The sequence below is a fragment of the Lepus europaeus genome, chromosome 4 (genome assembly GCF_033115175.1).
Source record: "Lepus europaeus isolate LE1 chromosome 4, mLepTim1.pri, whole genome shotgun sequence".
NCBI lineage: Eukaryota > Metazoa > Chordata > Mammalia > Lagomorpha > Leporidae > Lepus > Lepus europaeus.
In genome coordinates this window covers 142,656,294-142,671,564 of record NC_084830.1, presented here as the reverse complement: position 1 = coordinate 142,671,564, position 15,271 = coordinate 142,656,294, and the positions used below count along the sequence as shown (strand labels likewise).

Sequence of the window (15,271 nt, the reverse complement as noted above, 5' to 3'; positions counted from 1 at the left end):
CCCAAGGGCAAGGGTGCACATTCTAGAAAGGGCTTCAAACCTGCTCTGCCAGCTCAACAGGCCCCAGTTTCAAATTTCTCCACCAGCAACAGACTTGAGTACTCGACGAATTAAACATACTATTCCTGAGGTAGGCATCTGACAGGGCTTATCTCCTGTCATAATAAATCACGTTTTACTGTTTGAAACATTGTTATCAGAGACCACACACACACACCGGCACCGCTCGCGGAGAGTAAGGTAGATTCATTCAGCACCTGATGATTACTGAGAATCCAGACCGAAAGCACTGCTGTCACTTGTATTCTGGTTGGGCAAGACAGACAATAAACACAGATCAGCAAACTGATATATTAGAAGGTAACAAGTGGTGCGGAGGACGATACAGTCAGAACGGGGGTAGAAAGTGCTCAGCTGGGGTCCAGAGAGGCTGCCGTTGATACCAAGATGGACAGGGGTGGATGGAGCGAGCCGTGCCAGCACAAAGGACCCAGGCGGCAGGGCACATGGGAGGCCCTGGTACCTGGAGCAGAGTTAGAAAGGGGGAACACAGTAGAAGACAGGGATAGAGATGTGTCAGGGGACCAGATCTAGTTGGAAGGACTTTCACTTTTAATCTTAACAAGACAGGAAAGCTACTGGAGTGTCCTGAACAGGTGGTTACATAATCTAACATTTTACAGAATCAGTTCTACTGTGCTCAAAAAAATAACACAGGGATCAATTAGGAAGCTGCCAAGAAAAAAGGTGAGGACGCTTTAAACCTCTAGGGTAGTCATATCCCACTGTTAAGAAGTAGATCAACTTGAAGATGCACAGCACGGCACAGCCTGTGCGAGTTAGTGACGGAAGGTACATGGCCTAGAAGAGAAAGACAGGGTCTTCCGACTTCATCAAATGGGAACAGGGGCTGCCATGAATCGAGACAGCAAGTACCACAGCTGGCGCTGGCGGGCTGGGGGCAGGTAGTGCGGGATTCATGTAGGACATGTTAGTAAGCTCGATATGCTCAAGGTCGTACACCTAGAACACAGAGTAGCCATTACTTAGTTAGGTCTGGAGTTCAAGGGGGCAGGGCAGGCAGGCAGGCTGGCTGCAGGTAGGTGGGTAGGTAGGGTAGGTAGGTGCTCAGATAGACAGTGGTGCAGGTGCACAGACACAGATGTATCTATCTGAACTTACACAAAACACACCTATGATGTGTAAAAGGCAGAGTAAAAACATAATGAGGCGCCAGCACACCGGGTTCTAGACCCAGTCGGGGCACCGGATTCTGTCCCGGTTGCCCCTCTTACAGTCCAGCTCTCTGCTGCGGCCCGGGAGTACAGTGGAGGATGGCCCAAGTCCTTGGGGCCCTGCACCCCATGGGAGACCAGGAGAAGCACCTGGCTCCTGGCTTCGGATCAGCGCTTTGCGCTGGCCGTGGCGACCATTGGAGGGTGAACCAATGACAAAGGAAGACCTTTCTCTCTGTCTCTCTCTCTCACTGTCCACTCTGCCTGTCAAAAGGTAAAACAAACAAACAAACAACAACAACAAAAAAAAAAACATAACGTAGAATACAATCTCACCTTTGGATGAGCAAAGTTTAAAAAGCAAGTTAATACAGCTATATGTAAAAGAGGTAAGAGAACCAGGAGTACGAACACTTTAGTGACATTTGGAATCTATGTAGGAAGCGAGAAGAGTGCTTGGTCACCTGCTGCCTCCATTTACCCTCCCTCGTCTTCCCACCCTTGGCTCTCCCTGATCATCTGCACAAAATCGGCTGCGGAGGGACCAGCAGGACCAGCGCTGTCCTAGTGCCCAGTGGATCTCACCCAGCAGACAGAACCTGCCGTCAAACCCAAAGCCACAGCCCTGAAAAATGAGTTTTTCTTCTTTGATGCCGATTTAATCCTCAAGAATTTTCTTAAGGTCACGGCATTTAGAATAACAAGGTTCTCCAAGTTAAGTGCTCTTTTATACGTTTAATTTCTGACTGTAGCATGGTCCTGAATGAGAAGTGAACGAAGCAGAATGGGCATGGAAAGGTTAATACAAAATGCTCTTAAATCATGCCCTGGCAGGCCCGGGCCTTCACCCTGTTACACAATAGGCATTAAAGAAAAATGTTCTTTCCTGGATGCAAAGAGAGATCTGCATTTCTCTGGGAGCCTCTGCAGCAGGGGCCTTTGAGGATTTTTCCAGCGAGACGTTATGGCTGGGAGGAACTCCTGCACCGCCTCCTGTTCCCATTTAAACACCTCTCCCCAGCTCTGCCTGTGATAAGTAATGGAATTAGACAACCGTCTGTCATCCTGAAACTTCTCCCCCCAGAATCTGGCCCTCAGGTTGCAAATACCATTTGAGAAGAAGAAAAATCACTGTGGACTATTTTCCCCCCTGCTCTAAGCAGCTCAGCTGGAGGGAAGCTGTTATTTCCTCCTTAGCAGCCCAGCTGGACAAAGTCTCCGCTCTCTTTCCTCCGTGAACGGAGCGCGCAGGTCCTGCCCCCACCTCCCAGCACAGGGCCAGCCAAGCACTCCAGCTCCACAGCCTTCTCCATGAGGTCTTGGCGAGCTTGGGTGGACTCACGTCCATTCTCTCACAGCAGGTCTGTGCCAGGAGAGAGAGACAAGAAGCTACCCTCGGCCACAGGGTCCTGTCTTGTGCCCGCCCCTGCAGAAGAGAAGGGTGGGAGAGACTGCAGGAGGCTGTGTGGGGACACGATCTCAGGCCAGGGACTACAGCCCCAAGAGAGATTACATTTGTTCCCTCCCTGCAGCCCCCGCACCACCTTTGGGCTGGAGAGGCTGCTGGTGGAGGAACCACAGTGCTTCAGCCGAGTCATGTGACCCAGCCTCTGTCTCCACGCAAAGGCCTGGGACTGCATCTGGGTCAGAGGCCGTCAACCCTCCATGCAGGTGCAACTGGAGTGGGAAAGCATCAAGCAGGAGCCCTCCAGAAGAAGGGCTCAGGCCCCACCCACTTCGTCTTCCTGTGGGGGAACCTGCAGCACCTCAAGGCGCAGAGGGGCCCCCTGGACACACTTGGGAGAAGTTCAGCAAGACCCACCCTGATGCACAGTCCCCTAGCTCTGCCCAGTCCTCACCAGGACAGGAGGAAGCTCCCGTCCATACAGGGTCCATCACAGAGTCCATCACGGGGTCCATCACGAGGTGACGGGCCCAGAGCAAGGCTGTGAGTCTCAGGCCCAGATGGGGCTGTTTGTGTGCATGGAAGCGGGGAGGGGAGGGGTGCAGCCAGGTGGGAGACGCCGAGAGTCGGCTCACTGCAAACATGCACGTGGAAGCCTCGCATTTTCAGAAGCCGCTACCCTCCCCTTGGATTTCCGGTAAAGAACCAGGACACAGTGCCGCCGGCCTTCCTCAGAGTCTCCACCAGGGCCTGGAGGAAGTACGGCTGCAGAGCCCCGGCGCTGGGAATTCAGGTCAAATCCAAGCAGGGACTTCCCGGCTGGGTGCTGATGCTCGGAGAATGCCAAGTGAGAATGGAGAGACTTCCGGAAAAACCCAGAAAAACGCACACGGCTCCAGGCTTGGTACACACACTGTGATCTCACCTCCCTATTCTAAGATGTGTTTCCCCCCTTTTCTGTTTTGTTGTTTGTTTGTTTTTCTGAACAAACATCACTTTGTGCTCTTGAAGTTGCATGGGCTTCACAGGGCTGGGAGGGAAAAGGCAATTAAGTGAGTTGGCCGAGGTCATGAGGCAACCTGCTGGTGTAACAGGAAATATGCAGAGGCCATAAAGGATGACACCCCGCCGCCTCTCCAGGGAACTCATCAAAGCAGAGATGCCACACACACCAAGTGTAAGATGAACCACTAGGTTCCAGCTTCCAAAATACACTGCCGAAGCCACGACAAGAGATTTCTGATTTGCTGGAACCAGGCACCTGAAGACTCAAAAGCTCCAAGGCTGGGGGAAGCGGAGCACACCCACAGTGACAGGCGAGCCCCTGTCCTCACACAGCCTCTGCTCTCACACCCAGGGCTGCTCACAGCTGGCCTACAAAAGTAACGCTCTGGGAGGGAGAACAGGCAGAGGCAGGTGAGTCGACAAGAGAGGATCTGTTCACACCGTCCTGCCTGGGCAAGAGGCGGTTATGAAATCCAAGGTCGGGGGAGAGCCTGAAGCATCGGGGGGACATGGTGCTGCTGGGTGAGAACCCCAAGCTGAGGCACGCTCTGTAAACACGTCCTCGATGCGGAATGGGAAGGGCTGCCAGGCGGGCCTACGGAGAGAAGGGCTGTGACAGCAGCATCACAAGTCTTTCTGATGCTGGGAAACCATGCACTGTGGAGCTTTCTGTGCCCCTCAACAGCGCCAAGGAGGGGCTGCACACTGACTACACAACACAGAGGAGCGTGCCATACAAGTTGGTCCTCAACGGAGATGGCGACCAGAGGCCACAAGAGGGACCTCAAAGACATCTCCCTGGACATGTAGGGTGGACACTGCTGGCCAATGTAGAGATGCTGAGAACTCTGTGCAGGGGGTGGACGTGAAAGAATGACAGACCACACCGTGAACTGCCTCCTGCCGACATCACAGCACATAAGCCACCACCCCAGCCCACTCTTAGAATTCAGACACAGCCATGAACTAACAGAAGTTACTTAGACATGACTCCATCTATGTGTCCCTTAGCACATGGAAGTGAGGTTCAACATGGAGCTAAGGTTGCAAATAAAATAGCAACAATAAGAACACTGTCACATGCTTGGCGCACCTGCACTTCTGAGACTAAGAAATGCCATCTCCCCAACAAGCCTGGACACAAGACCTCTCCGGACACGATCCAGAGCTGTGCTGTGTCTCACAGAGGCCATAGCCGCCACCCGTGGAAGTCGAAGGGGACCACTTGGGTAAGGGAAGATGGACTTCCTCCTCCCTCCCCCCACACAACTGAGTGATGAGCTGAAAGCTGCGTTTCATTTTACCTGTGGTCTCTCCCTTGCACCCACGCCCTCCTCTTCAGCCCAGCTGTCACAGTCTCCATTTCGCATGACTCACTGCCTTTCACAAACAATTGTGAGAGCTGCACGGTGCAAACTGTCAAGTCAATGCAAAAGGTCAGCCTTCCCTAGATCAATTCTGCCCATGTCTCATTTCACATAATGACCCTGGGGAGTCATCATTGCCTTCCCGGCCCATAGTACATGCTTATCCTCTGGGGACATGCTGATCCAATCCATATTAAATAATTCTACATTACGCCCTAATAGGAGAATACACTCTCTGCCATTAGCATGCTGTTGGATCCGTAATAAGTGAGTGACAGTCTGCCCCACCACAGGCAGTCTCTGGTTCCCCTCAAGCTCACAGGAAAGTTCTGCTGTCAGTCACAGCCTGGAAAGTGCATCGTCAGCACAGAAGGATGGCGTGAGAACCCCATGGCAAGGACGGTACCGAGTCTGGAACTGCCCATATCACAGGTAACAGACTCAATGGTACAGGGTTCCGAAACGATGCTTCTCAGTTTCCAGGTAGTATTGGGGACTGAGTGAGGAGACCCAGGACTTTTTCCAGGGCAGACACAGATGGCTTCATAAAGAAAACTGTTTACCCAAGATCCGATGTAACAGAACTACGCATACAGGACTGTAAAGACTGGTAAGGAAAGGTAACTTTGAATGTGTTGGAATGTCATTGGTCGTCTTCAATGTACTCTTGTCTGATACATCATGCCGAAGTCCTTTCTCTTGTTCCTGATCTCTTTCACCATTAATTCAGCAGGCCATGCTTTTAGAAACATTTTGGAAATGAAACATTTTAAAATGGAAATCGTGTTCCAGCCGACCTTTCAAAATTCAGGAACAAGATGTTTTCCGAGTCTCTTTACACTTCCTGGCAGTTTAGATACTTGTGTAGGTTCAGTAAGAACGTGTCCTAATCTTTACAAATAGATTGTACGGTCAGGACCATATGTGGAGTGTCACCTTTGAGAACAAATCCGTATTTTCCAGGTAGGCAGCCCACCCTTAAGAAGCAGGGCTGTCCTCTGTTTGGAGAAACTCAACTATACACTGGAAAACAATTTTTATGGCCAATCAAGAAACGAGCAGATCTGGAAGCCCTTGAGGCAAGACGGGAGATGACGTTCTGGGTTTGGTTTCCTAACCTCAGAACCGAAGAGCAAAGAAAATTAAAAAAAACAATATACCTGGAGTAACAGCAGCAACTAAAGCTTCCTGAGAGGAGTCTCAGGAAATCTCTGCACAGAAATTAATTAGCAGGACTCAGCAGGTGCACAACAACACGTGGCTTCAGACTTTCTCCCCAGCCCCGGCGAGCTTCTGTATATGAGTTAACTTTCCCCCACTGCACTGAAATTAATGAGTCAGGCCCAAAGGCAGCAGGATCAGCCTTTTGGAAATTGAGAATCATCTCTGGAGATGACTTGTGATCACTGGGCTTCAGGGGTGCCGGCGTGCTTCCACCTCCCAAAGAGCCTTTAAGCACAGTATTTCTCAAGTGAACGCGAACACATTTAGACTTGAAGCCCTCAATTTCCCCAGGAAAGACAACACAGCTTCTAAGCAGACAAATGGATCGATGTCCTGATCATAATCTACTACCCACAGCCGCTGCTGTAGACGACACGCATGTACACGCGTGCCACACTCGCCCTCGCGAAACCGCACCGCTCTCCACGGGCCGGCCAGCTACCCCGAGAAAGCCCAGTTGCACAGACAGCAAATCCAGTCTTCCACCTCAGGTCTCGTCAAGGCAGGCTCCACACAGGGCGGCCGCCACGGGGCCAACATCACCTTCCCCATCACGGAAACATCCAGACAAGCCCAGCCTCTCCTGCCCCCTCTCAGCCCCAGAAGAGCCAGTGCCGCCCCCGGGGAGGCGCCGCCTTTCATCTCTGGCCCCCAGCTCTGTGCTGCGTCCCAAGCAGAAGATACCCATAGAGCAACGCTTTGGGGAGCACGCTTTCCATGGTGTGGCAACTCTGCAGCCTCCGTTGTGATATTCGGCTGAACCAAGTTCAAAGGATTTTGGAGAGTGGAGCTCAAGGAAGACCCAGAGAGGCCCCGGGGCAGACCCTGGCTGTGGCTGCGCAAGAGTCCACCCCTCCCACACAGGAGCCACTCTGACCTTTAAAGAACCCAGCGGCTGGCTTGGTGTAATGGAATTATTTCCAAAGGCTCAGCTCTTCTTCGTCTCTTTAATGCTGTCTGAAGGCAGTTCAGCTGAGGGTCCCTCCACAAGCCAGAGCCCTGAGTTGCCAACTTGGCCCATTTCCCCAACGCGGAACCAAACAGCTCGCTCAAAGGCCAGGCCCCTGGTGACCGGGACAGAGCTGGGCCACTGCAGCCCTCCCTGACCACCTGTACTCCCCTCAGAGAGTCTCCCAGGACCCCCACTCACCATTCTTCTCTGCCTTGTGCTTGGGCGGTTCAGGCTCCGGGAGACACGGACAGGGGCCATCACAGAGGGCGGTGAGGCTTTTGCCGGTAGAACAAGCGTGGAACTCCAACTTGCACTGCAAAATAGAGAAGAGCAGGCCTTAAGGATGCAGCCACCAGCAGCCCCACCTCAGTTTCCCTAGGAAACAGCGCCCTTGGCTTCATGGCAGCCAAGATGAGGGAGAAACCCATCTCGGAGGAAAGTCTGAATTATGGGAGGGAAGAATAGGAAATGGCCATTATTTTTCCAAGCGCGCAGGATGTCTCCATAAAAGACACCATGGAAGCACAGGAAGGCTCCCTATAACGCACAGCGAACTCAGCTGTCACCAATTACAAACTCAGACCATGAACATGCAACTCAACCTTGTCCAGGCTGTACAGCATCTACAGGGGTCATCCCCGTCACCACAGCGCTGCTTCCACAGGTACAAAAGTACAGGGTTTGCATTATTCCAGGACGGAGGGGGAAACTGAGACTTGGAGAGCTTAAATGTTTCCAAGAGGCTGTCGCCGTCTGTCACACCCAGCCCTGGCACCAGGGCTAAGCACCCAACATCCCAGGACACTGCTTCTGCAAGGTGCATGGGGCCTCAGAGCACAGACATCCCACGCCGGCCTGTGTGTAGCTAATTATGCAACTGTGCCACTGGTCTAGACTGCAATTGTTCATTCCCTTTTTCCTGTGAACTTCTCAAGGTCAAGGTCTGCATGTAATCACTCCTCTGCAAAGGCCCCCAGGCCCAGGACCATGTGTGTGTGTGTGTGTGTGTGTTGTGTGTGTGTGTGTGGTGGGGTTCAAAGGACAACGAGATAGGTGAAATTTACTGCACCCATTGTGCTCACAGTTCTTATCAGGAGCCATGGGGAATCTCTTAAAAGAAAGGGAAGAGGAGACACAGTCGTTGCCCTTGGAAAGCGTAAATGCCTCCCTTTCAAAGCAGGCCACTCGCATTTGCAAAGCACACAGGCGTGCAGATGAATGCGGGCGCACTGTAAGAGGACGAGCGAGGCAGTGCCCACCCCGAAGACAAGCCCTGGGACACAGAGCTGCAAACCTGGTTTTCAGTGTACAAGGGTCTCTCCTGTGCAACCCCAACTGCCACCCAAATCGCCGCTGGCTGCCCTGATGCGGAAGGTATCACACAGCGCACCGACAGACTGCTGGCGGCCTCCTGTGCACAGGTTTGCTAAGTGTCCAGTGCGTGCCAACATAGTGGCGGGAGCTCCCAGGACGGCTTAAAACCATGTCGGTCCCAACCCCCAACATCAACCGACTTTAGGGCAAAGCAGAGCAGAGCAGGCCCTTCCAAAATGACGTGGCAGGAAGTGGGTAACACAAGTGTGCAGGGTACCAACCACACAGGGGAGGCGCAGGTATGGGCCGTCCCTGCTACAGACAACACAGCTGAACAGAGGGTAAGCCAGGAGGCGAGCCGCGAGGCGACAGGTGCACCAAGAGGACGGGAAGCTTCTTTTCAGATAGCACTGCATGCGAGCACACGCCAACACTGCAGAGACCACGGTGGCCAGTCCTGCTGGCTCCTCCCCTTATTCCTGGTGAGCTCTCCGGAACAATCTCACTCTCAGACACGGGTCTTCAAAGTTTTCTGAACAGAATCCCTAAAGCCACTTTTATTTTTGGTGCGAATGTATTAGTAAAGTCAAATTGTCACATTCATTTATCATAAAGCCCTGTGCTATCTGGGAGCGCCTCTCATACTCTTCCCCAGTCTGCTCCTGGGCTATAGCTCATGGCCTCGCGACCGCAGTGCAGTGCCTCCCTTGGGAGGGCCAACTTCTCCTCTCCAGCAGCACCTGTCCTGGTCACATGACATGCTCTGATCAATGGGCTCCCAGGGAGTGACACCAGCCTGCTCTGAGCAGACATGACAGGAACCTCTAGGCTGTTTCATCACCTCTCTCACTCCCATTCCTGCCCTGGGGAAATGACATGGCCAGGTAAGGGCTGGGACCCAGAAGGCAAAGGACACGGCACAGAGCAGGTGCTAACATGAGCCAGGAGATGGTGTTGCTTGTTTGAAGCCATTCGGGATGTCTGGGGATCAGGTGCTACATTCTTATAACTTGGCAAAGCCAACAGAACTCCTACTAGACCACAGAGTCCTTGGCAGCAGGAGGTCTTAGTCACTGTCCTACCCTTGGTGTGATGCAACAGAGAGGCCGCTGTGGCACATAGCAGGTGTTACTTCTCTAGCTGCTGAATGTGGGACTAAGGGCGGCACTGTTCTCTCCGCTGCTCTAAACCTCTGTTCTGGCTCCTGGGCAGGAGCTTCCGAGGCTGCCCGCACAAGGGCGCAGGTGCTGGGGCCACCCTGAACCACCCTTCACCCACGTGGAATAAAGTGTAACGAGAAGCAGACAGAGGCACCCGAAGCCGTAAGGCCGGAAGGCACGTGAGATCTGACGTCAGCCACCCTGTTGCTTCTGAGAAGCACAGAGAAGGCGCTCACCTGATGCTTCACTCCCCAGATGGCTACAACAGCCAGGACTGAGCTGGGGTAGAAGCTGGGAGCGCCAAAGTCAGCCCCAGTCTCCCACAGGGCAGCGGGAACCCTGTCACTTGAGCCTCCCACGGTCTGCACTAGCAGGAAGCTGGAGCTGGAGACGGAAGCCAGGAACTCTCGTACGGCTCCTGGGCATCTTAACCACTAGGCTAGACATCTGCACAGCCCTGGAGAACTCCGGACCCTCCTGGCCACGCATCCTTTTCTCAGGACAGGACCGAAACCCTGCCCTGGCTAGCGCCCTCTCCGTACTGCAATTCACATGCTGACAACTTACCTATCCCTCCCTCCCCATTCCTCTCCCCAAACCGCTTCTAGCACATTCTTCAAGTTATGTAAACTCTTATCTGGGGAGACAGTGGCCGCTCTTGCTGCACCCACCTAAATTCTTGACAGACAGTTCATGCCAGGCCCCTCCCACCTGTGATCCTCAGCACAACTTTAGAGCACGCGCTCATGACGATGTACGTCTCTCCCCCAGGCTGCAGCTCTGAAGAAACCCAGGGAAACTCTGCTGTTTCCTAACCCATCTGTGTCTCCGTGTCTCTCAAGGGCTGACACCCACACCCACGGCCTGATGCCTCTCCGAGCTCCCCATGCAGCCCTCGGTCTCCCAGCTTCCTTGCTGCTGTTGCTGGAGTCTGGTCTGCACGCTTTCCCGACATCTTGCCCGGCAGCCCCGTGTACGGTCATTCCAGCAGCGTGGCCTCGGTGGCTGGGCTGCGGCTTCCCCTCCCCTGTTCGGTCCCCGGCAGCAGTTGGTGCTAGGCCCCCAGCCTCCTCCCCGACTCTGGAGACGGCCAGCAGAGGGAACAGTGCTCGTCCCCACCAGTGAAAATGCCCGTTTCAAGGGCACAGATCTGCTTTTCATCTTGCAGGACAACGTGTGGCATTTAAATGAAGCTCCAAAGGACGATTCCCATGGCATACAAGGCTCAAAACTGGCTACTGAGAGACACACACGTAGGCGGTAAAAGCACTTCTAAAATGGGCCAACTAAGAATGGCCAACACCACGGGTGCAGGGGCTACCTCGCGGGATGGCCACACACATGGGCAGTGTTTTATTCCACGAGGCACGTGTTAGATCCTGAGGCTTCTGTGTCATGACTGGGCTTGGCGACTTCTATAGACAACACATACATCCATCGTGTGGGGCAAATGCTTCATGATTAACATAAGACAAATGTCAAAACTTCTATGGAGGTGATGCCCAACCCACCACTGGAGGGAGAACGAGTGTGTGCGGCGCCCCTTGGGAAGGGCTGAGGGTGCAGAGTGCTGAGCCTGACTACTGCACCACCGCTGGGCAGGAGCACCCCGAGGGCCGCACATGGGGGCCTTGCAGGTGCCTCTGTCCCACAGGGCTCCCTCCTTACCTCCCTCCCTCCCTCGGGGTGATTCTCAGTCTCCATCATTTCCTCTCTCCCAGGTGCCTGCTGGGCCACAAGAGGCAACAGCCAAAAGGCTCTTCCCACTGCTGCTTCACGCGGAGAGACCGTAACTGTGAGAGCCAGGGGGGCTGTACAGCGCCAGCAGGAGCTTACCACCCAGGAGAGGCCTCCACTCCCCCTGCAGAGCTGTGGGTCCCACACCCCCAGGTGCAGAGAATGGACAGGGAGAGCACACCAGCAGTACCTAGAAGAAGTGCACCCTGGTCTGCAGACCCCCAGCCCCAACAACGCCCTGAGGCCAGGCCTGTGGGGACAAGGGCAGCAGAGAAGCGGTGGCCGCAGAAGCTCTCCCACACCAGGAGCCGGCCCCCACTAGGAGACCCAGGCTCCCACCAATCAAGACCGATGAGGCCTTGATTATGCATCATTTTTACTCATGAATTCTATCTCAAAAGAGATGCAATCACTCACACACACACACACACAGAGCTTTCTTGGGTGGGGGGCAACAGGGAACAAGGCAGTAAAAAGATTCTCAGGGCGGGCGCTGTGGTGTAGCGGTAAAGCCACCACGTGCAGTGTGAGCATCCCATATGGGTGCCAGTTCAAGACCCGGCTCCTCCACTTCTGATGCAGCTCCCTGCTAATGCACTTGGGAAAGCAGTAGAAGATGGCCCAAGTCCTTGGGCCACTACACCCGCATGGGAGACCTGGAAGAAGCTCCTGGCTCCTGGCTTCAGATCGGCGCAGCTCCGGCCGTTGCAGCCAACTGGGGAGTGAACCAGTGGGTGGAAGACCTCTCTCTCTCTCTCTCTCTCTCTCTCTCTCTCTCTGCTTCTCCTTCTCTCTCTGTGTAACTCTGACTTTTAAATAAATAAATAAATCCTTGAAAAAAAGAGATTCTCCCAGGAAGACGTGAGGAGGGTGACCTCAATACCCCCAGCACCACAGTGGCAGCAGCTGCTGCCTCCTGACCTCAGCCAAGCAGCAGAGGCGGTGCCCGCACCTCTCTCCAGCAGCGTGCTCAGAGCAGAGGCTGCAAACTGCCCACACTGCGGAGAGTGACTGGACAGGGCTTGTCCAGGCAGCATCTGTCCGCTTCCTGCACACCTGCCCCCAGGGGAGGCGAATCCCGGCAGGCAGGCACTCTCTGCAGAGCTCCTGGTGCAAGGAGGCTGCTTCTTGGAGTTCACAGCACAGAGGGTGGGAAATAAAGCAAAGTGAAACTAAACACAACCTGCTTGGTGGACTGAGGAGGAAACATCTTAACTCCTCACTTTTGGAAAAAAGAACGGGGGGACTGGCACTGTGGTGTAGTGGGTGAAGCCGCCACATGCAATGCCGGCATCCCAGATGGGCGCTGGGGCCTGTTCTGGCTGCTCCACTTCCGATCCAGCTCTCTGGTAATGGCCTGGGAAAAGCAGCAGAGGATGGACCAAATGCTTGGGCACTGTACCCATGTAGGGGATAAACCACAGGAAGCTCCTGGCTCCTGGTTTGGGCCTGGCTCAGCCCTGGCCACTGTGGCTACTTGGGGAGTGAACAAGTAGATGGAAGATTTATCTCTTTCTCTTTCAAATAAATAAAATAAATCTGTAAAAAAATGTGGAAAATGGAATAAAAGATAAGTTTTTTAAAAAAAGGAAAAAAAAAGTTGAGAGTAAAAAGGAAGAAACAAGCAGTTGGATTAGACCTGAAGAGACATTCAGTTTGCTTAAAACTCGCAAACGGCCAAGCTAGAGGTGCCCCTGGAAGTGCACCATCAGAAGGGCTGAGGAGATGCTACTGGCAAAGTGGAGCCCCTGCCACAGATGAGGGTCCTTCCAAGCCTGGGCAGCTGAAGCAGGTGTATGGGGAGAGGCATCGCTTCCACTTTACACCCTCTATTACGGATTGAATCATGTGTCTCATATGGCGCAGGTCTGATTCTAACCACTGGTAACTCAGGACAGAACCTGCTCAGACATCAGAGTGTACGCAGAAGAAACCAAGCTAAGGCGGGGGTGGGGAACTACTTGGCATGACTGCTGTCCTTGTAATAGGAGAAATCTAGACAGAGGCAGACACACAGAGAGGGAGGATGCCGTGAACGCACAGAGATGACCAAGGCTAAGCCAAGGAGCCCCGGAGGCACCGCCTTTGGAAGGAACCAAGCTCCTAAGGTGTCCTGTTGTCAGACTTCTGGCTTTCCGGTCCCTGTGCACCAGCACATCTTTGGTCCAAGCCACCAGCTGGTGGTTCCGTGTATGGCAGCCCTAGCAAACTACGGCCCCTTCCACCCAGATGTTTTCAAAGAGCCAGACTCGAAGGGACCAGAGGTTGGGTCTCAGGTTTATAAAGCATGTTCGTGCCAACATGGCTCAGGTCTACTGGAAGAAACAGGAAAAAACCACAAACCTGGAACAGCCTCAGGATACAAAGCAGCAGGACGTGAGGTCTTGGCCAGGCTGTGTGAGCTGTGACTCAGAAAAGAGGAACTAGGAAAGATTCAGGCTTCACATTGATTTTATGATAAGTCAGTTAAATAAATAATTAGCTCTAACTCTTTAAAGGAAGAGTGTTGACAAACTAGAATATAAGTTAAAGACTTTTAAACATATCCAAGAATCCACGCTCCGATTCGCACACACACAGAACCCAAAGCCCCCAAAATGATCAGAGCCTCCACCTGCTGGGGCAGAAACACCTTCCCCGATCCTCAGAGACAGAGACAGAGACAGAGAGAGAAACAGAGAGACAGAGACAACAGAGACAGACAGACAGAGAGAAGTAGCCAAGACCGCACGGACAAGCAGGAACCTTCCCAGTGCTGACCTACTTAAAAGCAAACATTCTAGCAGATTTTCCAGCACATCTTTGTTCCCGTTTTGCGTAACTCAGGGACACGTCGGCCTGAGCACACGTTGGCCTGTACACGGCCCACGACTCCTTCTCTCCCACGATCTGTAACGCAGCACCAGTAGCCCGTCTGGATGGGTGCTCACGCGGGCCTCCTCGGCGGAGTATGCTTCCCCAGCACGCCACACTCCGCACCCCACCTTACTCGCTGGGTGTTATTTTTAACGTTTTATTTAAATTGGTTTCTCCGCTGTGTTTCATCAGCCTATCATCTATTTTTAAACCAGACTGTTGACAGTTCACCGTTGACGATTTTGTTCACAGTTGATGAATTCTGATTTGTTTTCATTTGCCCCCAAATTGTGTCACAGTGGGAGGGGGGACAGTGCGGAGGCTGGAAGTGAGCGACTGCACAAGTCTGAGGCCCCTGCACTCTCAGCCCTCCTCCCCAGCCACCTGAGGGCCTTTGCACGTCCTTTGCCTGGACCCCCTCTCCTCGGAGAGCTGCACGGTTCCCTCGCTCTCCCCACGGCCCCAGGGCCCTCTTGCTAGACTTCCTGCTTCCTGGGTCACACACCAGCCCCTCCCTACTAATCTGCCTCGTGCATGCCTTTGGCCTCGAATGCACCTGACACATCAGCCTCTAGGGAAAAGGCCTTTGGGTTCGGAGCCTCAGACAGGGCCAGCGCATAGCAGCTGCTCCGTGCACCTCTGCTCAATGCTGGCACAGGCATGAATGCAAGTCTGGCAAGGCTGTGCATGAGACCAGAGGCAGCCTTCCCGGGCTGGGTTGCATGGCTCCTTCCGGACGACCATGGAGCCACCCAACCCCTGGCAGAGGTGGGCCGCTGTCCATCCGTAAGCCAGGGGCCACCACTGCACTGGCAGCTGACCTGTGTGACCTGGGGCTCACCCTAATGGCCTCTGTCCCCAGCTCCCACCTCTAATGTGCACACACACGAGTGACAGAGAAGGCACAGCCTTCTACTTTAAAACCACGCTGCTGAAAACATGACAAAGGAAAAATCTCTTCTTTATTAAAGAATGCCAGCTCAACAGACTTAGGAGGCAGGCGAGCACCAGAAATA

The 15,271-nt window shown here is 53.6% G+C and overlaps 1 protein-coding gene across 1 annotated transcript in view; it reads right to left on the bottom strand.

Moving 5' to 3' along the window:
• Window positions 1-15,271, bottom strand: part of SPOCK1 (SPARC (osteonectin), cwcv and kazal like domains proteoglycan 1) — a 480,184-nt gene that overhangs the window by 72,863 nt on the left and 392,050 nt on the right. Inside the window, exon 5 of the mRNA XM_062189759.1 lies at window positions 7,387-7,501. Coding sequence (XP_062045743.1) covers window positions 7,387-7,501 — 115 coding nt within the window. The remainder of the gene's footprint in view (window positions 1-7,386; window positions 7,502-15,271) is intronic.